Raw genomic sequence first — 25,769 nt, 5'->3', positions numbered from 1 at the left:
CTTCCGCGCTACTTCTCAGACTCGGTAGGGCTAGTCCGCCGGCCTCAGTTGAACCAATAACCAGAAATTCAGAGTGCAAGAAGCCCTAGCTCTGGCAATGGCTGCTCCAATTCCGATCGACAGTTACAAGCTCGGCTTCATAGGTGCTGGAAAAATGGCGGAGAGCATCGCCAGAGGAGTGGTGAGAGCAGGTGTCTTGCCCGCTTCAAGGATCCGAACTGCTCACAAGGATTCTGATCGCAAAGAGGCTTTCACCGCTTTTGGCGTCACTGTTTTCGACCACAATGAGGAGGTACTTCCGACTCGCTTTCTCTCTTTCTGTCTTTGGTGGCAGTTCGAATTTCTGTTTATTATTGTATATTTGGCCGAGTCTGCATTTCTTAAATCTTCTCTTTTTTATTCTGATCGATGTTCTCTTTGACGAATTTATCGTTGTTCATCTATGATTCCTTGAATCCTTACATCTAAAGGCATTTTTCTCAATCTCTCTATCTGCGGTTGCAATTCGATTTTATTTTTCTTTTGTTATTTTGTACTTCTTAGATTCTTGTCATCTGTCCGCCGTTCTTTTGGATGAAATGACCGTAATTCATGTGTTTCTTGACGATGCATTTGGCTTATCTGACGTCGTTGTTCTTATATTTTTTATATTATTTGTTTGGTTTTGTTTCTTTTGTCGAAACTGTAACTGATTCATGGCGCTATCTTCTTTTGTACTTTGATTTTTTTGGTTTCCCTTAAGTAATTTATTGCGATTTTCTTTTGTATTCTGTCATTTTATTGTATTTCTTCTATCTGATCACAATTTCGTGTTTCTTTTTTGACGTTTGGATCATGCATTGCTTCTTTTGTTTATTGATTTGATTTTTGTTTTCTAACAATCTTAACTCAACCCTGGAATTAATGTTCTTGACTAGCTCCTTTAGTCGATAATGTCAATTTTATCTTAATTTTCCCTTTACCTTTTTTTTTTTTAATTTTCTGTTCATGGAATTTTATGATCTAATCTCCAAGTTTTCAATGGTTTTTATTTGTAGTTTTTTCTTTTTCATTACTTCTTGAGTCCAACTGCAGTTCCTAGGCTACAAAAAAAGCAAAAAAGTAACCAATTATGTTAAAGACATACATGTTTACTTACCTTTTCATTGGTTAACGTTTTACAAGGTGAACTAGCAAATCATGTTAGACTTTAATAACGTTAAAGATGTGAATTGTGATGTTTCACTTTATCACTAGTTCATTTGCACTGTAGATTTTGCCTTTAATTAAGTTTTTTTCCAAAAATAGTTTTCTTTTATTGTAAAAGTAAAAAATTCATCAAAAGAAAAAAAGTATTACAATCTAATCAGGTGTTAAGCTAATACCTGCAAGTAACCTTAAACCACCAATACAAGTCAAAACATATCATCCAGATTACAAATTTGTAACCCTAAAACTTCCCCAAGCCTGTCTCCAAGGTCCTCTTTGTTGACTTGTTTGAATTCTGGCAGTACCAAGACCCATTCTGAGACAGATTTGCTAACAGCCACCACCAGACTATCCAAATTCCAGCTTTATCTTCAAACACTCTTCTGTTTCTTTCCTTCCAGTCCAGATGTTCCAGCAGATTGCAAAAGGTATGCAGCTCAAAATCAACCTTGCTTTCTTACTGCCTCTGAGCTTTGGCCATGACGAGAAAATCTTTGAAGGAAACCTCGGTTGAAAGTTTCTTACTCCGAACAATGCTGTGAAGAGATTCCAAGTGAACCAGAAATTTTGCAAGATATGAACAAATGACTAACTGTTTCATCTTGTGTGTTTGCACAGGAACACATACTAGCCATGTTAAATGCTCTACTCTTCAAATGATCCACAGTCAAGACACTATCCATAGCAACAAGCCACACAAAAGCTTCTACCCTAGGAGGAACTGGGTTGCCCCACAGAGGGTTACTCTTCAGCCTGGACCGCCTGGTTTGAGCCTAATTGGTTCCTATAGAGGGCTAAGTAACAAGATTTCAGAGTATTTCCCATTTGAGCCCTCCTTCCACCATAGTTGATCCCTTGAATGAGATGAAACTTTCACCCTTTCCAGCTTTTCCAAAAGTGCAATGCACAGATACCATACCTTAATACACTGGGTTTCACTCAAGTTGATTCTTTTAGAGTGGATTAGCCTTCTGTTTAGTGCCAATAATGCTGCATTTTGAAAAGTATCACAACATATAACTAGAGGTTCCAGATTTTTCTTGTGCCATTTCTGTTTAGGTATTCAGATTTTTTCCATATTAATTATTTATTTGGGTAAATTACAGGGACCTCCACCGACCAAAAAAAATAAAAGGGTCCTCCCCTGTTCTTTGGGGTTGTGACATTGAGGCTCTACTTTTTTTTTTTTTGCAACACTTAATTTTGTTACACTTATGTATAATGATAAACAATTGTTACAATTATGTCAATGGAGTTGATATGGTATATACCCATGAACACACCGTATGCATTGTTAGGCATCTCTAAAACCCTAATATGTGTTTATCTTGCTTAATAAGACAGTTTTGTTCTTTACCCATTGAATATTGATCAGTAACAACCAAAGTTTGACAACTTACAGAAATTTACATTTAACTTAGCTCTTGATGGTATACAGCAAAGCTCAGTTAGCAGAAACAGAGTCAGGGGTGATCTTAGAAGGGTCTCTTTCTATTTGGTAGGAAAAGAGATTGTATCATTAGTTGTGGCTGATAACTTGGAAAATGGACCTGATACGGGTTGGTGGAAGAGGATAGGGAATTGAATAGTGAAATGGAAGACCCAGAAGAGGAGAATGTGTGGCTTGGCTATAAGTTTGGTGGGATTCTGTGGTGCTAGAAATTGAAACACTGGGCAGATATTTATGTTGACTGTTTGGTTAAGAAGGGGCCGCTGTTGGAAGTTTTTGCATGCTTTGTCAGTTGTTTTTCTTGATCTTGGAGTGTTGGCTTTGGTTGCTGTGGGTCTGTCTTTGGTGCTTTTGGGCCTTGCCTAAGTTAGTGGGTGTTGTGAAGTTCTTTTGAGCCTTCTTTTGTTTTCACTGTGGCTGGGGGTGTTTGGTTTGGAGGCTTCATGTCTCTCTTTATTCTCTGAGTGGGTCTGTTTTCTGGTGGCTGCTCCTTTTGTAAAATTCTGTCTATCTTTTTCTTTATAAAATTTTCTTTTTTACTCATTACCAAAAAATGTACAATATTGACCAAAAGATCTAGACCGTTAACGTTTTATTTCAAGCAGTGAATTAATACTAACCATCCAAATGATGTATCATGTTTTCAATAATCTGGGACATACAAATAATTTAACAAATCAACCCCAAAATCTTGCCTATCCAAGTGATATACCAAACTGAACCCATGATATAGTTTGCCAAAGTGGTGTCCATAAATGAATTAATTGATTCAAGACTTCTAATCGATGTCCCGGAGTTTCGACATGGTAGAATATATGACCTCTGCCGTTAACTTATCTGGCTATCTCATCCTAGTATTCTCCTCTACTACTATCCCAATTACCACCACCAACTCCTCTCCTCTCCTCTCATTCTCTCTCTCTCTCTTTTTTTTTTTCTTTAAAGGCATAAAAATAGTTTGGGAAATTTGGTAATGTCTCACTCACTATTGACACTATTGGGGGTTGACATTACATGAAAGTATAAAGGGCTAGGAGTTGCAAAAAAATGGTACAGGAGGTTAAGTGTCACCCTCCAAAGTACAGAAAAGTCCTTGTAATTTACCCTATTCATTTTTTTTTTGTTTTTTCATGAACATTAGATTTTTTTTTTTGCTTATATGTGACATATCGTTAGCTGCTTGGAAAGTTGTTTTTCATAGTTTGGTTAATCCTCTGATTCACTTTGTATCTCATGAATAGGTAGCTGAAGACAGCGATGTGGTGATTTTCTCTGTGAAACCTCAAATTGGTATTGCCCATGGGAAGACATCCTTTACTAGTCCAATCCCAAGCTTAATTATCTGTTTGTGGATGCTAGATATTTATGCACTGGTGTGAGGATGAATTTTTATCAGTATTTTGATTTGGAAATATTTCTATTTGTACACAGTGCATTTGGGCCCCTTTGACACAAGCTTTTGCATGAACTCTTAATAGACATTTACTGGATGTTGGATATAAAATGCTTCCTCATTCATCAAAAAATATAAAATGCTTCCTCAGAGTCATATTGTATCAGTATTGTACAAGCCACATTTTGGTGTACAGGTCAGCAAATAGTTTGCTGATGGCCTGGACAGACAAGGGGTGAAGAGAGGGAATTTATTTTGCTGGGATGCCAGGGCTGCAAGTCGGGCCGGGTTAGGTCGGGTCGAGGCCAACCCTAGCCCAACCCTAAGTTCTAAACCCCAACCATAACCCAACCCGACCTTCAACCTGACCAACCCAACCCTAACCCTAACCCTAACTAAATTCCTTCAACCCTAATCCAACCCAATCCAACCCAACCCGAAGTCAATTTCGGGTTGGGCCCAACCCAACCTTCTTCCCATCCCTTAAAACCTCAATAGAATTTCTCGATTTTAGATCTTAACTCAACTTTCACTACATATATTAATCCTATATTTCATTAGTATTTGTTTGTTGATGTTTTTTTTTTGTTCTTCTGGTACAAAATTCAGAAAAACAAGTGTTAGAAATGACTATAGTTTATTATGAGTTACGACTTAGGATAGATCTTTCTTGGGCGGCAAACAACATAGAGGAGATGAAGAATAAAATTTTCAAAAAAACATAAAATAATGTTATTAAGGTTTTAGTCTTTCTGATTAGGATTAAGTGAAGTGATTATCTTAAAAGAAATACATGATACTATGTGGTGGGGTTGGCTAAGGGGTCAACCCTAACCCAACCCGAAGTAAAGTCGGGTTCATGAATTTCAACCCTAACCCTAACCCAAACATCAACCCAACCCAACTTTTTTGGGTTGGGTTCGGGCCAACCCGGCCCAAGTTGCAGCCTTAGATGGGATCACTCTTTGATGTATTTTTCTCATCACTTGGCCATCTCAACCTCTGGGATGCCAGCTTTATATCTTTCTTCTTGTATTTGGTAAATATGTTGTTTATTCATAAAAAATACAAACCGTATTCAACCTGACTGTCTTTATAAATCTTCTTTATTTGGTTTTTACCAACTTTATGTTTCAGGGGTGGTTCCCCTTAGCATCTTCCAGCGCACATAAATTCCATGTATTGTTTGAAGTCTAATGCTGAAATTTGCATTCATTTCATAATGCTGATCAATTGTGATGACTATCAATCCTTTTTTTTTAAACCATCATCTCGTCATTATTTTTGAATATATATCAGGCCTTATTCCTTGAAGGTTGTCCTCATTAAATCATCATCTCATCACTATTGTTATCTTCCTGCTAAAAAAGTCATGAAGGCATAGTTATCTCTTTATAAATAAGTCTGCCCTTTATCTCAGTAGATATCTAATATATTTTTTTTCCAAATTGGGTATAAAATAATACTTTTAACTTATAACATCTCATTCTTCACTTGCCTTGTATTTTTTGTTTTATGTGTTTGGAAAACTTTTTCATGACATTTCCCATGATGCCTGATTCTTTTTGTCAAGTTCTTCGAGCATAGAAACAAACAGCCTTCTCCTTCTCTTCTTTTGACATGCTTATTTGTGTATTGAACTACTTAGATGGAAAATTGTGTCATTCCCAGAAGTGTTTGGCTGTTCTTCCTTTGTTCAAAACTTAAATTATATGGAGAGTGGATAGTGAATTTCATCATCATCATCATCACCCAAGCCTTATCCCAGCTATATGGGGTTGGCTACATGAATCTTGTTTCACCATTCCATTCTATTTAATGTCATATTCATTGCTAAACTAATAGTGCCTTAATCATTTCTTACTACTTCGGCCCATTTCCTTTTTGGTCTACCCCTTCAACTTGCAACATATCACTTTCTTATGGGTGCTTTCAAAGGTCTTCTACGCATGTGAGTATTGAAGCTACTCCTAGGTTCCCTCGAATGACTTCATTTTTGTCCCTATTGTTTCTAGTTTTTCCACCCATCCAGGTCATCATACGCATTTATGCCACACTCATTTTGGACATATTGTTTCTTCACTGTCCAACACATTGCTCCATACAGTATTGATAAAAAAAAAAAAGAAAAAAAGAACATTGCTCCATTCAGTCTCTCCCTTGCTATGAATTGTCAAACCAAGGTATTGGAGAGTGGATAGTGAATTTGTTAGTTATTATTTAGAAATACTACCTTATATGTTATTTTCCAATTTAACTATCCTAATTGTATGTCTTCACATTCTAACACAAATGAAAATCTCTAACTGTAACAGTAACTATTTTTTTTGGAGTCCTATTATGGTGCAGAAATGAATATTTGTGACACGTTAAAGACGTCATATGGTTTGTTATCTTTTTAGTTCACATTTCACGAAGTGTTCTTATCAATCACGTTAAAGACTTCAACAATGTTAATGATGTGAAGTATAAGTAACATCTCATTTTATCATTGGTTCATGCTTTTTGCTTCATGGTGCAATTTCTGCACCATAGTATTTGGCTTTTTCAAGTTTACGTCTTTGTTAACTCAAAGACGTTGCTGCTATTGCTGTTGCAGTTAAGAAAGTGATTCTGGAATTAAAGCCACTGCTTCCAAAGAAGAAACTTTTGGTGTCAATTGCTGCAGGAATCAAATTGACTGATTTGCAGGTTAGTACTTCCTCATGTAACATTGCAAAGTATATTCATCTTCACTGTTGTGAACATTTTTTCAATTGGGCCACTGCTGTGAACATTTTGTGAAAGTGTTTCCCAGGATCAACATCAATTATATCAACTAATGTGTAAAACTTGCTAATTAGTGAGTGAAGACCAGAGTTCCGTATGTGAAAGTCAGAATAGGACTTCTATGTTGATTTTCAATGACGTTTTTATCAGTAACTGTTAAGCTTTATTGATAACAATGAAAATAATATACAGATAATTAAAAATAGTTATTTCATGAAGGTAATACATTCTGCAAGAGGTTTTATATGAAATAACTCTATGCCCCCATCCTTATATAAAAGATTGGATCAATGCTAGAGTCTTGAAACCTCTTTCTCCCTCATATTTTGGATAGTGGAAAAGACATTTTTTATAAAGAAAGGTTACAGAACCAAAAGATTACAAAGAAGTGACAGTACAATCTGTGGTTAAGGGATTTCTGCAAAATAAAAGCTCAGAATATAACCACCATGATGAAAAAGACAAAAAGTAAAAAACTACTCATATCAAAAATACAAAATACAAGGATTCCCAAAGCTGAGAACCAAGAGCCTCTCCCTATATAGTAGATACATTTAATACCTAAAAATACAGTATTTCTCCCCTTGTCTAGGCCCATAAGCCATTGTTGGTTAAATATCCACTTAGCAAGTGAGCAATTAGCATTGATATGCATACAATTATGGATTACTATAAAAATTTTCCATAAGATTCCATACATGCTTATGAGTATTATTTTTTTTTCTCTTAAAATTGCTACTGTTTTTTTTTTTCAAACATTCTTCATAGAAGATGTTTAGATACATTTGCATTTTTTTAATTAACGATCAGGATGTAGAATAACCTCACATTGACAGAACTTCAAAGGAGGAAAAGAACCAAAGTGGTGAATTGGCCAAACATTCAGAATTCACAACAAAAAGAAAAGCAAAGATACAAAAGATGCAGTCAGCCCTATGGGTGCTCCCCTGAACTAGTTCAGATCTGCCCACTCCTCTAGCTGAAGTATCAGTAATGCCATTAATATCTAGGGATCCCTCTGAACAAGCTATTGAACCTATGCCAAGTCCTATGTCTAATGAAGCATCTCAGGATCCATGGGCCTTCTGTTCTAATTACCATCCAATCTAGTACCACTCAGCATTCTCCTTCAACAAGCAAGTTGTCCCATGCCAAAGAGAAAGATAATTGAAAATTCTTTGCAAAATTTCAATTTCTATTTCTACAGTTTTCTGCTGTAGCTTCTTTAGCTCACTCTTTGGTTTTCGTCTCCCAGGGTTGAGATTTATCTTCATGGTGCATTGTAGTTATATTTTCAAGATTTCTTTTATTCTTTTTTTTATAGTCTTGGTCTCCATGCTTAATATTCTTTTATTCAGGACTGGGTTGGTCACAACCGATTTATAAGAGTGATGCCGAACACTCCTGCTGCAGTTGGTCAGGCAGCAACAGGTAACAATTTCTCTAGTAACTAATTTTTAATTCTTATGTGATGTCAATTGTTTTGTTGCTTTTTGTCCATAGTTAATCAAGTAGCATATTGGATTGTTATCACGTTTTACTATACTGGGTCTAATGGAATAATCTTGTCTTCCTTGTATTATACATTTTTAAATAAGTTATACATTGTTTTTCAGGTTTATCGTAGATCCTTTATTGTAAAAGAAATGAAATCTTTTGTCCCTTTCCTGTCAATGAGACAAATAACTAATGCTAAAACATATTTGAATTGTGTGCTTTGGGACATCTTTGCTTAAAAAGCATAAGTAAAATAATAGATCTTGTTTCCATATTTGGACAAGAGGAATAAAAGAACATTAAGATGCAACTCCAAAGAAACTGCACAGAAAACATAATGATGTATTACTGCCTAGACACAAGGACCTGGTTGACTCAGGTCTGGGTCTTTCTTGTGCATGGTCCAAGTTTCTTTTCTCCAGGCAAGTAAAATACCATTTGAAATTGTACTTTTGGTGTTGATTTGACATTAGATAGTTAATCATCCATCTTGTCATGGATAATTAGAGGTTTTGAAGAAAGGGGAAGGAAGAGGAGTGAGAAGACTTCCATCTGTAACCTATAAACTTGGAATGTGCTTAAGATGCTAGAGGAGGTGGATGGGTGCAGAACTGAAGACGTGCTCTTGTTATTTCGTACCTTTTACCAACACAGCAATTTTCTCAGCAAGCAAATAATTGTTGGGCTATATCCTGTGAGTTTCACTAGGCCTATGTTCTGACTCTTATTTCAACCCAAATCCATAGGCCCTGGCCTATGTTTTGTATTCCAGGCTTGGCCCAACCTGCATATATTTACATATATGTCATTTGTACATATGAATATATGTTATTTTATTTTATATATAAATATTATAATATGGCACCTATAATTATATATAATATTTCATACTATATAATACATAAAATAAATTTTATACACAGTCACATATTATATATTTAGTATTTTATACATAAAAGCTATAGGCCCGGAATCAGGCCCAGACCGGCCCATGATCACCCCTAATCTGACCTATATATGTTGTAGGATAAATTGTCATGAACATGTCTGTTCTGATTTTTTGTGTATAAGAGACAAAAGGTAACACAACAGACTCGTGCTTAAAATGATTGTGGACCAGTCTATGTAATGTTTGGACCAGGGTTGTGCTAGAATGACATGGGAGACCAGCAGATATATCAGTATATCAAATTATTTGACATTTAACAAGAGGCTGATGCACTGCGTTTGTTCAGTAATGTGCTTGGGAAAAGCCGCTACAAAAGAAGATGGTGAACTAATAGCTAATTTGTTTGGAGCAATAGGAAAGATGTGGAAAGCTGATGAGAAGTTGTTTGATGCAGTCACTGGTTTGAGGTATGTAGTACAAAGCATATTGGAAGCTATGATTCCCAGATACTTGTACATGCTTAGTGTATCATGTCTGACATGATACTTACTGGATATAAAACCATTTACTGCATGAACTCCTACTCTTAGTATTAATAATTCCAAAATATGAAAAATTTTATATTTTAACAAATACTATAAAAAATCTGTACATGTTTGACATTTGATTAAATTTGGCAAGACAAAATGACATTTATCTTCAGAAAGTATATAAACATATCAGTGATTTAAAAGGTGTGCCTAGAAGTGAGGTGCATTTCAAGGCATTTACCTCACCTAGGTCCTTTCCAAAGGCACATGCCTGGTGCACCTAGGTGTGTGCCTTAGTTTAATAATGCACTTTTTGCATTTTTTTAAGCAATCCTGGCCAAGCCCCCCGAGGCAACCCCAAACAAGTCCATGGTATAGTTCCTTATTTTTTGAAAAAGTTATTGTAAATTGTAATTATAGTTCCTTATCTTTTGAAAATTTTATTGTAATTGTAATTATTGTTCCTTGTCTTCATAATGGTATACTCATCAAATAGGCTCTTCTGTCATAACAAGTCATATGTGACTGGAAATTTTCAGTGGTAGTGGTCCAGCTTACATATACCTCGCAATAGATGCTTTGGCTGATGGAGGGGTAGCTGCTGGTTTACCACGAGATCTTGCATTGGGCCTGGCTTCTCAAACAGTAAGTTTTAAGTTGCCACATGGAGTCTATTATGTTATTGTAGTCATTGGACATACTATGATGGTTTATTTGCTTTAGTAAATGCATGATCACTTCTCAATTGGCAAATGCATGATCACTTCTCAATTGGCAAATCCTGTTGTAGTTTCTTTTAAAATTTAAGAGAATTGTATTTTCTGATGACCAAGAGGCCAACCACTACAAGGTCAGGTTACAATGACAGATCATTTCAAAGATGCACTGCCCTAGTTAGACATGTATTATTCTTTCATTTTGGGTTGACATTCATACATCTTTTAACCATTTTTCTACTGAATGAGTTCTTGTTGAAGCAAGTCTTATTTTTCAATCAAATTTCTTACTGTACATTGACCTGGTAGGTTAATTCTTAGATCACATCCTGGGTGTCAGTCCCAAGAACACTCTCTAACAATCTACTTTTTATTTGCCTAAATCTTTTGACCATTTACTGTGCATGCTTGATCTGAGTAAACTGTCTGTTTGTGCAGGTTCTGGGAGCAGCGTCTATGGCCAGTATCACAGGGAAGCATCCGGGTCAGTTAAAAGATGATGTTGCATCACCTGGAGGAACCACAATTGCTGGGATACACGAGTTAGAAAAGGGTGGATTCCGCGGTGCCTTGATGAACGCTGTTGTTGCTGCTGCCAAGCGTGGCCGAGAACTATCTCAGAGTTAGCCTTATATATACATTTGAAACTGTCTGGCATTCTTTTTGTTATATTGGCCAGGAGAAATTCTGATTATACAGATAAGAGGTCCACACTGATCTACATGTGATGGTCCCCGAATTCATCTCTGAGAATAGGAGAGTTACACTGTCATTGGATTTGCATACCTGTTAATAACTATTTCATTCAGATAGGTGGTTCGTAGGAAAGTTGCATTGTCTATGTTTTCAGCACGTAGCTTTTTTAGGGGTTTTGTAATATTTTGGGGGATATTTTCTTTTTGGTGTTTCTTTTTCAAAAAAAGAAAGAAAAAAACTTAGCTTTCTCATCAGTTACTTTCACTCTTAGTCTCTCGCATAAGTTTCTGAGTTAACCATTCACGTGGCAAGAATATTTCCCTCTCTAGGTTTCATGTCAGTAAGCGGGCGTGCTTGATTTTAGAGAATTAGTAACAAACAAGAAAATTTGTTCTTCTTTAGTCCCAATGCCCAAAGATAGCTTCGCTTTTACATTTTATTCATGTTTTCCTTTCTCATAATTCTTCCATCTTACGTTTCAAAGAAAAATGTTCTTGTATTTCAATGCAAAATTGTTTGAAATCTTGAGTTGGCTCTGTTTTTGGCTTTTTTATTTGTGCCCACTTTTTTTTTTTTTCAATATTATTCTGTTTTTAAGGGGCCGTTTGATAACGGGTGCAGTGGTTGAACTGCTGAACTGAAAAAGCTTATTATTGTCTTTCGGTGAATACGCGGAGCTTAATGGTTGAGCCGTTGAAGCTGAAGTTGGGTAAATTGCTAAAATATTTAATCATTTTATCCAGCAAAGCAACAAGTCAGCGGTTCAGCTTCAACGGTTCAATATGGTTAAGAGTAAGCTTAAATCTAATGTTGGATTTGCCGAGGATTGCAAAGAGTAAAATTCTGCATTCGTCAAATTTATTAATCGGGGAGTCAAAATGAAATGCAAAGGTCCAGCGGGAGAAAAATCTTCGACTGCGGGCTGGCGGATATCCTCATAGTAATGTAAAGCAGGGTTGTCAACGGTTCGGGTCTGGTTCAGGACAGGATGAAATCGTTGTGAACTAACAAGAAATTAGGTTGTCCCGGCCTCAAATCAGACCCTATGGGAATAATAGTTTGGGACCCAGAATTGAACCAATTATTAATTGGGCTAATTGGGTCTGGCCCGATAAAAACAATTCAGAGGGTTTTCCTTCAAAGATTAAGAAGTAAAGCTGTAATGGCTGCTGGAATCAAATTGAATGTTGAAAATACTTGCAGATTTGTAAATAGGAGCTTAGGCAGAGGCAACGATAACCCTCTATTATAGAGCCGTCAAGCATCCCCATGTACCAAAAGAAACAAAAAATAAAAATAGAATCACATAGAGGAAGGAAACACATGGGGATTCAACATGTTTCTGCCGCTGTAAATAAGTGCTACCTGCCGCTGCAACATGCTTCTGCCGTTCAAAAAGAAAAAACAATCGATATAAAACAAAATACAGTGGGGATTCAAGAAGAATAAAAACCATAGCACAGATCAGATGGTCATTTCTATTGCAGTTCAATAAGAGAAAGGAGAATGACCGATCAGCCCAGTATCGGAATTTGTAGGCTCAAAGTACTGTTGGAGTAGGTGTTAGCTCGGAACTGATGTCAATTTACAGGCGGGCATTGGTGCATAGAGTGTGGGCTATGGTCCTTTTGAATGTTTATAGCTCTGTAGCGTAAATCAAAAATCTTAATTGGACAAATCCATACTTCTATCACCGATTAATGGTTACTTGCCGGCTTGCCGTTGCCGCTGTCATTCTTTCTGTTCTTGCGTTCTCTGCATAGATGCCGTCACTACACTTCCCAACAAGCAGATCTGGTCTTGTGCCTATCGCCTACAACTGCAACGTCTCAAAGTTTTGTGAGTGGTGTTTGCTTTTGGTGTAGGTGTCTCCCTTAGCGGGCAGCAGATGAGATAAAAATAGTTTAGGGTTTAGAACTAATAGTCAATAATAGAAAGAGTGAAAAACAAAAGGATTTAAGAATGCATAGGATTTCATTAAAGTATTTCTACTAAATGAACAATTTTAGACATCTACTATAATTGATATTACGTAAAATACCATTAACACAACATAAATGTTATGATATTTAATTGGTTTGGGACAGCTAAGACCGGTTCTGAACCAACATAATTGGTTCAGTCGGTTTGGTTCTATTGACCCGACCCATTGACAGCCCTAAGCTTCCATCCTCGCTAACCTCGTTTTTAGTCTAGACTCTAAGAGAGGCTCATCGTCCAACTTAATAGGATATCTCGGAGATTGCATCAAAGAAATAAAATGCAATCAAGATCCCAAGAGGGAGTAGGAATTCAGATACACAACCCAGTAAAGAAAATCACATATTAACCCATACAGAAAGATTGACGATGAATGGCCTTTAAAATACTCAGGAATATCAAACATAACAGCAATACAGTATTTACATTACAGTGCTAGAAAATATTGAAAAACTGAGTTTCTAGCTGATCTCAGTGAAAAAAAAAAAAAAACTAATAATACAGAAAAACAAGGTGCCTGAAGACTTGAAAGGTAATGTTTATGGATCTTAAATGATAAAAAAGAAGTAAAAGATGAGGTCCTTTGAAATGCTTTAAAGATGAGAAAAAATGCTCTTCAAACATGAATTGAGAGACAGTCATCTCAAAACCAATAAAAAGCAGTTCTCGGAAGAAAGAACCCAAAACAGAATTTGAAAGAAGGGAAAGGAAAACAGAGGATCAATCGGATGTTCTTCTTCCTTTTTAATACAAGGGCAATTTTGTCAGAAAAATCAGTGTTTTTCCTGGTCACCGAACTACACATTATTTTCCAAACATCACCAAAATTTTCAATTGAAAAAATTCGACATTTATTTTGCATAACTACATGAAAATTCAGGTTTTGTTCATGCTTTGCCTTGTACAGAAGTCCGCCAGAAATTCAGAAAATTAACATAAGGAACACAATATATTGGAGAAGAGCATCACATTTACTCTATCCATTGGTTGGCACTGATTGTACTTCATTATCCAGCCTCATTTTTATTATATTTTTTTAAAATTACATTCTATATTTCCCTTACCATGTAAAAACTATGCAGATGCAGAAACATAATACAAGAAGTATTGGAAGGAGAGCACGAGAGAATTTCTAATTTACTTACTTCGTTGGTAATTTGGAATCCAGTGCACATTCAAAACCATAAAAACGCTCTGTAGCTAATCAATGAGGTAGTTTGTTTACTCATTAGAATCCAATAGTTTATTTATCTATTTATTTTTTTCTATTCTGAGAATACTGAAGCTGGTGGTTAAGTAGTATTATTCCTCTGCAAAATGCAGATTCTAGTGTATGGATTGGAAAGGCAAGCTTCTATTTGAATTCATTGGTTCAATTTACAATTTCTTGCAAATATATTGTTGTTCACATGATCACATGATATTGGAGAACCAAAATTAAAAAAAAAAAAAGAGGGTGATTCCAAGAATTCAGGAGTGAATCCAACAATAATTAATCATCTCATGTTCAGGTGAACCTGCTTATGCAGTTTTACAAGATTTCAGTGTGTAGAATAGAGGACGATCTAAAGTGAGGTCCAGTCAGAATCATACAACAAAAATACAGTGTGGTGTGCTTCAACCAGGATGTACATCCTAATTCATACAAACAAGAAGCAGTGCAGTTCCTTTTAATTCTGTTGACGATCCAATTCAAACAGAAATGCAAATCTTTTCCTTCACAAGTCTGCTGCACTCAAACTATCATGGCTCTCCCCTTGACATATATGCAGTCCTTTTTAAGTGTGAAATGGCCTAATCCATAGTCCAACTAGATGGTGTTTAGTTTCATCCTTACGGTCATGGGCTGTAATTCTCTTGCTAGACTAACAGTTTAAGCACCACTCACTAAGCTTTTCTTTCCTTTTTTCATAAGGAATACCTGGGAAGTTGATCAAACAATTTTACTTTCTTTTGATTCTCTCACTTGCTATGTCTTCCCCAATATCCTTCATCTCCACAAGAGCATATTCCATCCTTGAAATGGTGGAATTTTTCAGTATCCCTAACAGTTATCTCCCGTCGAACAACCTTAGAGATAAATTTCACTGTATCATGACAGCTTCTACACATATATAGGTTCTTTGTAACCCAAATTGGCATCCCAGGCACAGTATTTATTAGGCCAAATGCAATTGCCATTCTCTCACTATGTCCACAAAAAATTTCTGCCTTTGCTGCTTCTATTTCATCTACATGACTATTTTCTGTAGCAAAACCCTCTGTCTTCATCCTCTGATAAAAACCATCCAGGACTGCATTAATCTCCTTTATCTGCGGATGGGAATTATCTCCGCTGAGGAAAGCATGAATGGTTCCCTTAACTTCCACCCAGCTGCAGCCAGGGTCGACTGTAAGCCTTCTTTCTCTCATTATCTTCCTCACTCGTGCAACATCATCCCATCTACCATTGTCCACATAGAGATTGCACAAGAGAATATAATACCCAACACTTTCTGAATCCATTTCAAAGACAAAACGAGCTGCAAGTTCTCCAAGCTCAAGCTTCCGATGAATCCTACATGCATTTAATAAGGCTCCCCAGATAGCAGGGTCTGGCTTAAGAGGCATCTTTTCTATAAACTCATGAGCATCCTCCAAATAGCCAGCACGACCAAGTAAATCCACCATGCAAGCATAGTGTTTAAGATTTGGTGTGATGTGGTATTGTTGTTCCATGCTGTTAAAGTACTCTAAACCTTCTGTTACCATCCCAGATCTACTACAAGCACATAGAAGGGCAATGAATGTAACTCCATCAGGATTCAAGCCTGTATCAATCATTTTATGGAACAGCTCAACTGCAAGTGTTCCTTGTCCCTCACGGGCATAGCCAGTTAGAACAATATTCCATGATGATACATCCTTGTTTTTATGTGTGTTAAACTGGTTCCATGCATATTCCATCCTTCCACATCTTACATACATGTCCAAAAGTGCATTTGGCAAGAACCCTTCAAACCCTAGTCCGCTCCTTAGTGCATGAGCATGGATCTCCTTTCCACACATCAAGGCTCCTATCCTGGCGCAGGTGGAGAGGGCAGCAACCAAAGTAACTGAATTGGGTTTTAAACTAAACTTCATTTGCCTAAAGAAGGTTAGGGCCTCAAAGCTTCGATTATTGATCCGGAGTCCCAAGATGATAGAAGTCCAAGATATAACATTCTTTTCAGGCATCCGTCTAAAAACATCCAAAGCCTTCTCAATGCACCTGCACTTGGAATACATGTCAATGAGGGTGTTCCCAACTAGGGTGTAAGCAATAAACCCTCTCTTTTTAGCTAGCTCATGAAGTTTAATGCCCATTTCTAGACGTCCCAAACAAGCACAGGCTGATAGAACACTGGCAATTGTTATCTCATCTGGTATCACACCCTCTAACTCCATACACTCGTAAGTTTCCAAAGCTTTATTAGGAAGCCCATTTTTCTCATAACCCGATATCATTGCTGTCCAAGACACCACATCTTTGGGCCCCATCCTGCAAAAAATCTTCTCAGCTTCCTCCAAATTCCCAAAACTTGAGTACATCTGAATCAATGAATTATACACCGAAACATCGACCCCAAACTCTGTCCTGTTCACATACCCATGGATCTCCTTCCCTAATCTCTTATCACCTAGAAGCTCACAAGCAGATATCACACTCGTCATGGTCATCAAATCTGGATAAATAGAAAGACTCCGCATCATGAAAAACAACTTCAAGCCTTCCAAATATCGCCCATTCTCGACATACCCTGAAATCATTGCATTCCACGATATCCTATCTCTCCTTTGCATTCCATCGAACAGTAAGCCTGCACTGAGAATATCTCGGCACTTGGCATACATTGTAATCAACGCATTATTTACGTCAATATTTGATTCAAGACCAAATCTAATTACATGGGCATGAACTTCTCTACCCCTGGCCAAGTCCGGAATACCAGCACAAGTCCTTAGTACACAAGGAAACGTATATACATCCGGTTTGATTCCTACCCACAGCATCCGATGGTACAAATTCAAAGCTTCGTCGAAGAAACCCGATTTGGCGTAGCCACCAACCATCACATTCCAAGAAAAAATATCCCTTTCTTCCATTCTCCCGAAAACGAACCAGGCGTCATCCAAATTACCGAACCGGACGAACATACTGAGCAGAGCGTTTCCCAGTCGAATGCTCAATTGGCTAGTCGAACTAGAAACGTGGGCATAGACATGAGCTCCTTCAGAAGCTGCTCTCTTCCACTCGCACAGCTTTAAGAGAGTGATGTAAGTCTCTTCTTCGACAAGTATTCGGCGTTCGACCATGGAATCTAAGTGTTTCATAGATTGTTCCAAGTTCCCATGGAGGCATAACTCGCATATATCTGAATTCAAGCTTCTGTTGTCGATGGAGTTGGTGTTGAGAGCAGAAATTTCCTGGGCCCTTTTCAGGGATATTTGAAGGTTCTGAGTATTGGGAGTGAAATTCAGGGTTTTGAGTTTGTGGGGTTTCGAAGAGAGAGGATGGAGAAAGTCTGGTTGAAGTGCGATTTGAGGGGCTTTAGCAGAGACCGCCATTTTTGGATAACCAGAGCATTGTTTTCGGGAGGTGTTCTCTCACACGCCTTTGGGGTTTTAACGGTTGTATACTTTACTTTATCCTGATTCTGCAGGCTGCAACTTTGGAGATAATACTGGGCCCTGGGCCGGGTCCTGGGTCCTTAATGCTACTCCTCTTTAGGATCGTATATTTCAATAAGAGAGCCCAAGTGTTCATGCATGAATAACAAAAAAGAAAAAAAAAATCTTACAAAAAAAAGAATAACAAAAATATGAATGGGTAAGAGAGAGAGAGAGAGAATTTAATTGCCCCATCTCCCAACAGGCCAACAAAACTAAACATCCAAATGCAACCTTTTTAGTTGTCCCAATGAACCAATATCGTTCATACAAATAACTATATTCATCTATCAAAAAATAACATAATAAAATTAGCTTGAGACTTGCACAGTAGGGCTGTTCATAAGAAGGGTCAACCAGACTAAACCGACCAACCCGAACCGATCCAATCTGAGTCGGTCGGGTTTTGATCAGCACGGGTCGATTTCGGGTTGTGCAAATTCCTAAACTGATGATTCGGGTTGGTTTTGGTTTTTACACAAGAAAACCGAAACCGACCCGAACCAAACCGATTTAGTTCAAACATGAAGTTCCAAAGCCCATTAGGCCACCTAGTTTTTGAATGGTTGCAAGAAACTTTGGATTAGTGAATAGTGATTGATGAGTAACTTTTGTGATTATCTTTTCATTTAATTTTTATCATAGGAGATGGCTGAAATGATGTTCAATTTATGACTGTTTTTAAAATTAGCAAGATTTTATCACAAAGATGAACTTAGAACCGAAACCGACCCAACCCAACTCAAACTGACCAGGTCGATTTTGCTTAACACCGGGTCGGTTTCGGTTTCTATGTCAGGTAACCCGATCAAATCGAGTCGGTTGGAAAAATTACAATAAACCGACCTAACCCGACCCATGAACAACCCTAATCTCCAGAGCCATATCTTGACTCAGAAATTTCTTACCTCCATGCTTGTTAATGTTCCCGTGATTTATAACAATTCAGTTACAGAGTTACAGCATGATTTTGAGAACTTGTTCTTGACATAACTAAAATATTGATTTATATTTACTACTATGTTAGTCCCTCCAAAATAGGGAAGATTACCCATACAAAGTGATCATTTGCAATTCTTTCTCAGCTTCATGCCCTCTGTGATTGATTGCTAGTGACTTGTACATATTCTGCAACCTTTGTTTATGTGGATTAATGTTGGTGAGGACTGAGGTACTCCTACTACTGTACTGTGCTGTTTTTCACGTTTAATAATTCCTACCCATACAAACTGATCACGTTTAATAATTCCTACCCATACAAACTGATCACGTTTAATAATTCCAGCCCTAATCTCCAGGCTTACAGAATACACTCTGCCTCGTTGTGTGTTTCTCTGGAAATCCACTTGAATTCATCTCTACCATTTGAAGATCTAAATGTAGAAGGCCCGAAATAAATAATAAGAAATAATAATAATAATAATAAAAGAAAGAAAATTTCGGAGCTTGAGTACGTGAATGGTTTATGTGAAAAATTAATATTAAACGCGCCAGATAGGGGTCGAACCTACGACTTTCGGCTTAGGAAACAGACGCTCTATCCACTGAGCTACAGGCGCTTTCGTACGTCAATAAGTCCTCAACTTGTCTCTAGAGTAGAATCATCCGGCCCGTAACCAAAATCCAACGACAAATAGCAGTTGAAAAACTATTATGTAGAAACTCAAGTTTTTATTTAAAACCGTAGGATGTGGCCAGTGAATTTAACCTTTGATTGGGAGGGTAGGGGCGTCAAAAGAAAAAAGCCGCTTGGGTGGTGATGGCATTAGCTCCATTTCAGCACGAAGCCCAATAGCCCATGACTTCATTAGGGCCTTGGTGCCAGTCGTGCCGAGGCCATGTTGGTTTGATTGGTGCTGTCTTAGGATTGTACAATGTGGTCTAATGGTCTAATCTTATTGGCCCTAACCCCTTGTATGTGTGACGGAAAGAAAATAGAACATTTTTACACTTTGTTCTTTTCGTTTCATTTGTTTGCAGTGCAACTCCATATGCACTACTACAAAACGCGTGGCAGTGCAAATGAGACGAGGTCAAATTCTGATCTAATTTTACTTTAAGTCATACTTAGTTTGCTTCAAAGTCTCTCTTTTATTTCATCCATACTACAAATAAATGGGGTAGGGTTATAAATTATAATTAAAAGAAAAATAAACCATAATTTGCACTTCCATACTTCACCAGTGCCAATGAATTGCACTGCAGCAAATTGATGACCAGAAACTCCTTACTAAGCGTGTTTAATTACCTAGCTTGAGTTACTTTCCAACCCCTAATACGTTCATCAATTTGGAATTTCGGGATCAGGGGAGAAGTGACCTGACCAACTAACGTCACTACTCTTCACTCGTTGTGGAGATATTCAAAAAACTTCAGCGAGCTTGAACCAATATGAACTCGACACCTGAGTTTATTAAACATGGGCTTCTTCACCAAGTTGGGCCACGTTTGGGATTAAGGCCCAAATATTAATTACGCTTGTGAGGGGTGGCAACGAGCACAGCTCAAGCCCAATTTACAGGTTCGATTAATAAACGAGCAGAGTTTGAGCCTAATAGAGCTCGGCTCCAGCTCGAATATATATATAATTCTTAATTATTATAATTCTTGTTTTTTAAAATATTAAATAAAAAATATTTTTTATATATAACTTTTTATTTTTATAAAATAATTTTTCTCAAATCGAGCTCAAACTGAATTGAGCTCGAGCTTATGAGTTTTTTACTCGAGCTGAGCTCTAGCTCTCGAGCCTTATACAACCTTGGTGAGCCGAGCTCGAGCCTTATACTATTCAGCTCGGCTTGGCTCAAATCCACCCCTTGTGCCTAATTGCTTTGCTCAAGTTAAGAATTGCTCTGCTCTGCTAATTAAGAACTGCTTGCAAAATTCTATAATTCCTAAGCCAGTAAGCTTTCTAAGAATGCAAGACCGTTAGTTATTTCTTTAAACTTTACTTCTCTATAGAATTCCAGGATTTGGATTTTCCCTCTCTTTCTTCAATTCTCCCAGCTCAACTCGACTAAAGCCTCATCCCCACTACATGGGTTATGGGTAGGAGGAAATACTCCTAAAGCCATCTTAGTTTATAGACAGATAGGTTGATGCATTTTCTTCTCAAAGGACTATTAGCTACAGTTAAGTTTTAATATCATCTCTTCTTGCCCATTGATATGAAGATCTCATTTCTCTAATTTAATTAGTTTTATATATAAGGTAAAATTGATTTATTATAGAATTCTACAGACTGAAGGTACTTCAAAAAGAAACAAGAACCAACACTAGAATTACAATGCCAATTGTGGTTCCCAAATTTTTACTGGTGGAGGCTGACGAAATGGAAGTTCCGTTATTAACACAAGACGATTGATTTGGAGCACATAAATTCGGGTTACCTGAATAACTGCATCATTAAAGAAATAAACAGAGAAAATTAAGTTGTTGATGGTGGTAATGATATTATGTAAATGTAATTGTTGCTGTTTAGATCAACAAAGACAAGAAAAATAAGGGTACTGTATTTACTTACACTAGTTTTAAGTTGCAATTATTGGTGAGTGAGGAGGGTATTAATCCACCAAAGCTGTTATTTGCCAAATTTCTACAAGGAAGAAGAGATCAAATAAAAGCAAATAAAAGTAGTGAGAAATACAAAGCTCCAAAGAAAATCAGTACATGAAATAGAAAAAGTGACCCTTAACAGGAAAAACTTACAGCATGTTCAGGCTGGGAAAGTTTCCCAGGAAACTAGGAATTTCTCCACTTAAATTGTTATTACTCAAGTCTCTGCAAAATAAGGCCAAAGGTTTAAAAAAATCTACAAATTAATGGAATTTCCACGTGTTTTTAATATTTTCTCACTTCTTTCTTTCCAATTTAATTACTCACATCATTTGGAGAGTGTCCAAGGCGCTAAAATCTGGGAGAGATCCTTGAAGTCCGTAGTTACTGAGATTCCTATGAAATTGTTCCGAAGAAAATGAATAAATAATTAGCATACCTTTGATAATGAACAGATTTAGCAGAAAAAAAAAAGAAATAAAGGATGAAAGAGGATAAATAGCTGATAAACCAGAAAGATTTCAGAAGAAATAAGGGGAAACAAGAATTACAATGACATTATTTGAGGTGTCACACTATCATTAGTACATTCAACCCACTCCCAGGGGAATCCGTTTGGAAGACAGGGGTCCCCGCTCCAACTTTGAAGTTGAACAAAAGCTTTTTGTAGTACAGATAGCGCTTTTACTGGCATATAGAAAGTAAACCCAAATGAACTTTCTGTTTCTTATTTTCTGATAAACCAAACAGAGCTTTATTGGCGTTACTTACAAAAGAAACTCACCATGGTTGTCATTTGTTCCATCTGTTAGGATGTGGCCGATTTGAAAGATCTCCATCGCATTGACTATCGACGGGAGAGTAGAACCAGATGGTGGGATGAGACGGTAGCGTGCGTTCTCTTGATCGGCATAAGAAACATTTGTGGTTAAATCAAACTCCAAAGCAGTTCCATAAGGTGGGGTTATGGGATCAGAGATATTTATTTTATTCAGATAAAGCGTGAAAGATCGCTGCTCCGACGAATTGAGCTGCTCTAATTCTGAGAAGTAGAAAATGGTGTAGAGGGTGATCTCATCCTTATCACCAACGTAGAACCAACTAGGGATCAATATGCCAATACCAGGAGCAGATAAATTTGAGCTTTTAATTGCTGTCTGTAACACAGATTCCGGAGGTTTATTTGGAAGGTCTGCAACTATAACTTGGCTGTAATTCTTAATAGCAACTAGGTCACTGTTTCCTGGAAATGCCCTCCAAATGCGGTCAAATTTATCATCTGGGTACCTATTTTGAGAGAGAGAGAGAGAGAGAGAGAGAGAGATTAATTATTAAAGAAGAAACACAGGATCTTATGCATGATAACTAGACTGGATTAATCTCATGCAAGTGACTGCAAATGAGCATTGCATGCCGTTTTTTCTTCATTTGTATACATCTAATTCTCCACCGAGACAATAAGTAAATAGAAGAATGTGGAAGATGTCTTTGATTAGGCATACCTCACAAATTTATCTCCGCCATAGTTGGCTCTCCGCCTCATAAACAATGGATAAGTCGAATCAACCTTGCTATACATGCCAACGTCTAAGCTTATTACTTGAATTGCAGAAATAAATGGTATGTGATCAGGATCTGTTTGAGCAACGCATAAACTTACGGCATCAAACTTGGTAAGATATATCACTTCGTAGTAAAATGGGTCTGTTATGCAACCGCCCACGGAAGTCCAGTGGTTGCCGTCGAACTGAAGATCAAAAGTTGGTGAAGATGATGTTTCATTGTTGTTGCAACTTCCATAGTAAAAATATGCACGGAGAAAAACACGCTCTCCCTTCCCAACGTCGCCTATAGAGTAGCAATTCTTCTTTCTGGTGGGGAATACTCTCCGAGTTGTGTATTGACGAGCAACTGATGATGAATTATCTGCACTTTGAACAGTTTGGCTTTCACCGCCTTTAATGTAGAGATCATCTCCTACCCATGTGATGTTATTTGCGGCAGTGAAAGAATCGGAGGAGCCACAATCTATGCTCAGGAATACTGCATTCGGTTGCATAACATGAAAGGTAAGTGAAACTGATTGGGTTAATACTATAGACAATAATCACAGAAAGAGGAAACATTAGACGATGGGTACAAGAACTTACCAGCCAGTGTTGGTATGGATAGGACCTTGAGTCCTAAAAGCATTTGCAGGAGAACAACAACAATATTGGCCATGGCGGTCTCCCTGCAGAGAGAGAGAGCGAGCGAGCGAGCGAGAGAGAGAGAGAGAGAGAGAGAGAGATCGGATTGAGCTTTTAACTTGTTGTCAACGATTTCACACTTACAATTTTGATCTGTGTTTTGCCCGATTGACTTCAATTTGCTTGAGTCAATGGGCGGTCTCCCCAGAGAGAGATCCCGGAACCCGGATTGAGCTTTTAACGTGTGGTCCACGATTTAAAACTCTCAATTAATTGAGATTTGTATTTTACCCGATTGACTTCAGTTTGCTTTGAGTCAATGGTAGTGGTATTGAATATTCAAAGGATCCTGACGTACCATTGAATTGGTCTTAATTGGATGTTACGTTTACGTATTACTAAAGAAGGTGGTCTTCAACATCGTGGTGTTTTCCTAACTGAGACGCTTCAACTTGAAACACCCGTCGCATGATCGCATCGGTTTGTGTATATTCGTGTTTGCTTGGATCTGACTTCACATCTATGCCCCACAAGGCCCCGCACTACATCCCGGCCTTGTATTGGGAATATCTCCCGATGACAGTACAGGAGATATAGATGAGACATCATCTGTGCTGTGGGGCGCACACAAGGATGTAAACTCGTTGGATCTATCATCCCAGTCTTCTTTTTTTTTTGTGGGGTGGGAGGCAGATAATTACTTATACATCCTAAAGTTTGAAGAAACTATTTATATATACCAAGTAGTTTTATATATACTTTGTTGATTTTTCCAACTTTAACAGATAAAAAGTAAAGAACAGCAAGTGTTCTTAACTACTCATTAAATTTTAAAAAGAATAAGGAAAATGAAAATAATGTGAAAATGGATAAAGAAGAGATTAAAAGAACAAAAAAGAAATACAAAGGACAAATTTCAGCTCATCTAAATCAATTTTCCCATATTCTAGTTTCCTTTTTTTACGAACAAAAAGGACGAAGAGAAATTTTTTACTTGCGATAGATTTTAATCAATCATTCCAATGAGGGACGTATCGGGTTCTTTCTTCTCTCTTAGGTCCGTTCGTAAGTCATTTATCAGGTAAATGTAATTATATGGGTAAGTTTTTCTTAAGAAACACTTGCTTAGGTAAGTGCATTTACTACTTATGTTCTTTTATTTCTCAGGTAAATAAGGCAATGACCATTTTACCCATAGAAATCCATTATTAAAATGGACATTTTTGTCCCATTTAAGTGTTGACAACTTTCTCCCTATGTTGGAAAGTTATTTACCCACCTAGGAGATGGGTATCAATTTCCTGGGTAAGTGATACCCAGGACTAGTTTGAAATTCGAGACCCATTTAAATAATCAAACAATAAAAGATTTTACCTTAAAAGCTTCTCATAGCCATAGTTCCAAATAGTCATTCTCCTCCTCAAAACAAATCACAATTTGCTTAGAATACAACGTTGCAACCCAAATTTTATTATTTATAGAAAATGGTTTATAAATAAACTCCTTCAACTCCGCAATAAAAGGCTGACCATGCATACATTTTTCGATTAGAGCCCACTTAAAATGATCATATGATTAGTAGGGGTAACTGAACCGTGGGGTAATTTTCTAGACCGAACCGACGTGTTCGGTTTTTAAATCTAACCGAACCGAAACCGAACTGATGCAACCGGTTAACTGGTTTTCGGCTTTTTATGAACTGGAAATTAAAAAGAAGGGAAAAACCTTCCCTTTTGCAAATTGAGAGTGAAGAAGAGTGAAAAGAACTAAGAATGAGATTAGATGAGAGATTGAGAGAGATGAGTGATTGAGATTGAGAGAAGAGGAGGACGTTGGGGAAGAAGAAGAATAATCTGAGAGAGCGAATAGAGAGTGAGACAGATGGTCGCCAAGTCGGACGTCGATGATGGTGACTTGATAGTCAGAGACATCGATGATTCGATCAGAGGACGGAGCACCGGAAGCCATCGGTCCGTTGGGGAAGAAGAGAACTGAGACTGAGAGTGACAAAGAAAGCTTAGAGCCTCAGAGGAGAAAGAAAGGGGAAACTAGAAATTGGAAAGGCGTGGTGGATGTAAGAGGTTTATTAGGGACGAAGAGAGAGACTACCAGTCTGGCAGTGAGTTCGCTTGAGTTCACCTGTTCGCCAGTCGCCAGTCTAGTAGTATGTGCCAGTCTGCCAGCCTTTTGAAGAGAAAGGCTGAATGCCTAAATTAGATTTTCAA

The 25,769-nt window shown here is 37.4% G+C and overlaps 3 protein-coding genes and 1 non-coding gene across 6 annotated transcripts; 1 reads left to right on the top strand and 3 right to left on the bottom strand.

Annotated features, from left to right (window-relative positions):
- On the top strand, nt 1–11,382 carry P5CR (pyrroline-5- carboxylate (P5C) reductase). Its single transcript, XM_010274990.3, has 7 exons — nt 1–292; nt 3,880–3,928; nt 6,631–6,722; nt 8,159–8,231; nt 9,533–9,653; nt 10,256–10,361; nt 10,871–11,382. Exons 1-7 carry the CDS (start codon nt 98–100, stop codon nt 11,057–11,059), a joined length of 825 nt encoding a protein of 274 aa, XP_010273292.1. The 5' UTR covers nt 1–97; the 3' UTR covers nt 11,060–11,382.
- Nucleotides 11,383–14,581: 3,199 nt separating this feature from the next.
- Nucleotides 14,582–17,763, bottom strand: ECB2 (Tetratricopeptide repeat (TPR)-like superfamily protein). The gene has a single exon (XM_010274992.3). It carries the CDS (start codon nt 17,693–17,695, stop codon nt 15,071–15,073), a length of 2,625 nt encoding a protein of 874 aa, XP_010273294.1. The 5' UTR covers nt 17,696–17,763; the 3' UTR covers nt 14,582–15,070.
- Nucleotides 17,764–19,283: 1,520 nt separating this feature from the next.
- TRNAR-CCU (transfer RNA arginine (anticodon CCU)) lies at nt 19,284–19,356 on the bottom strand. Its single transcript has one exon. It is a non-coding gene; the product is annotated as a tRNA-Arg (tRNA).
- A 1,623-nt stretch (nt 19,357–20,979) lies between these two features.
- LOC104608873 (putative LRR receptor-like serine/threonine-protein kinase PAM74) lies at nt 20,980–23,728 on the bottom strand. 3 transcript variants are annotated; one of them, XM_010274993.3, is made up of 8 exons: nt 23,506–23,725; nt 22,858–23,398; nt 22,140–22,642; nt 21,907–22,042; nt 21,683–21,751; nt 21,509–21,580; nt 21,324–21,395; nt 20,980–21,197 (listed from the first exon to the last, which is right to left on the bottom strand). In XM_010274993.3, exons 1-8 carry the CDS (start codon nt 23,576–23,578, stop codon nt 21,053–21,055), a joined length of 1,611 nt encoding a protein of 536 aa, XP_010273295.1. In that variant the 5' UTR covers nt 23,579–23,725; the 3' UTR covers nt 20,980–21,052. The 3 variants fall into 3 exon arrangements, 2 of the variants coding, with proteins under 2 accessions (XP_010273295.1, XP_088748088.1); XR_016078710.1 differs by having other exon boundaries at nt 21,180–21,197; nt 21,496–21,580; nt 23,506–23,724; XM_088891962.1 differs by lacking the exon at nt 21,509–21,580 and having other exon boundaries at nt 23,506–23,728.
- Nucleotides 23,729–25,769: the final 2,041 nt, after the last annotated feature.

This window comes from Nelumbo nucifera, chromosome 7 (genome assembly GCF_055504915.1).
Source record: "Nelumbo nucifera cultivar China Antique chromosome 7, China Antique-T2T, whole genome shotgun sequence".
NCBI lineage: Eukaryota > Viridiplantae > Streptophyta > Magnoliopsida > Proteales > Nelumbonaceae > Nelumbo > Nelumbo nucifera.
The sequence above is the reverse complement of the archived record's forward strand: the minus strand, read 5'-3'. Positions and strand labels throughout refer to the sequence as shown.

Coding starts and splice junctions, on each gene's coding strand:
- LOC104608873 (XM_010274993.3), bottom strand. CDS start 23,578: ATGGCCAATATTGTTGTTGTTCTCCTGCAAATGCTTTTAGGACTCAAG. Junction 21,752..21,906: donor ACACCTCAAATAATGTCATT/GTAATTCTTGTT, acceptor ACAATTTCATAG/GAATCTCAGTAACTACGGAC. Junction 21,581..21,682: donor TTGGACACTCTCCAAATGAT/GTGAGTAATTAA, acceptor CTTATTTTGCAG/AGACTTGAGTAATAACAATT.
- P5CR (XM_010274990.3), top strand. CDS start 98: ATGGCTGCTCCAATTCCGATCGACAGTTACAAGCTCGGCTTCATAGGT. Junction 3,929..6,630: donor CTCTGTGAAACCTCAAATTG/GTATTGCCCATG, acceptor TTGCTGTTGCAG/TTAAGAAAGTGATTCTGGAA. Junction 10,362..10,870: donor TGGGCCTGGCTTCTCAAACA/GTAAGTTTTAAG, acceptor CTGTTTGTGCAG/GTTCTGGGAGCAGCGTCTAT.
- ECB2 (XM_010274992.3), bottom strand. CDS start 17,695: ATGGCGGTCTCTGCTAAAGCCCCTCAAATCGCACTTCAACCAGACTTT.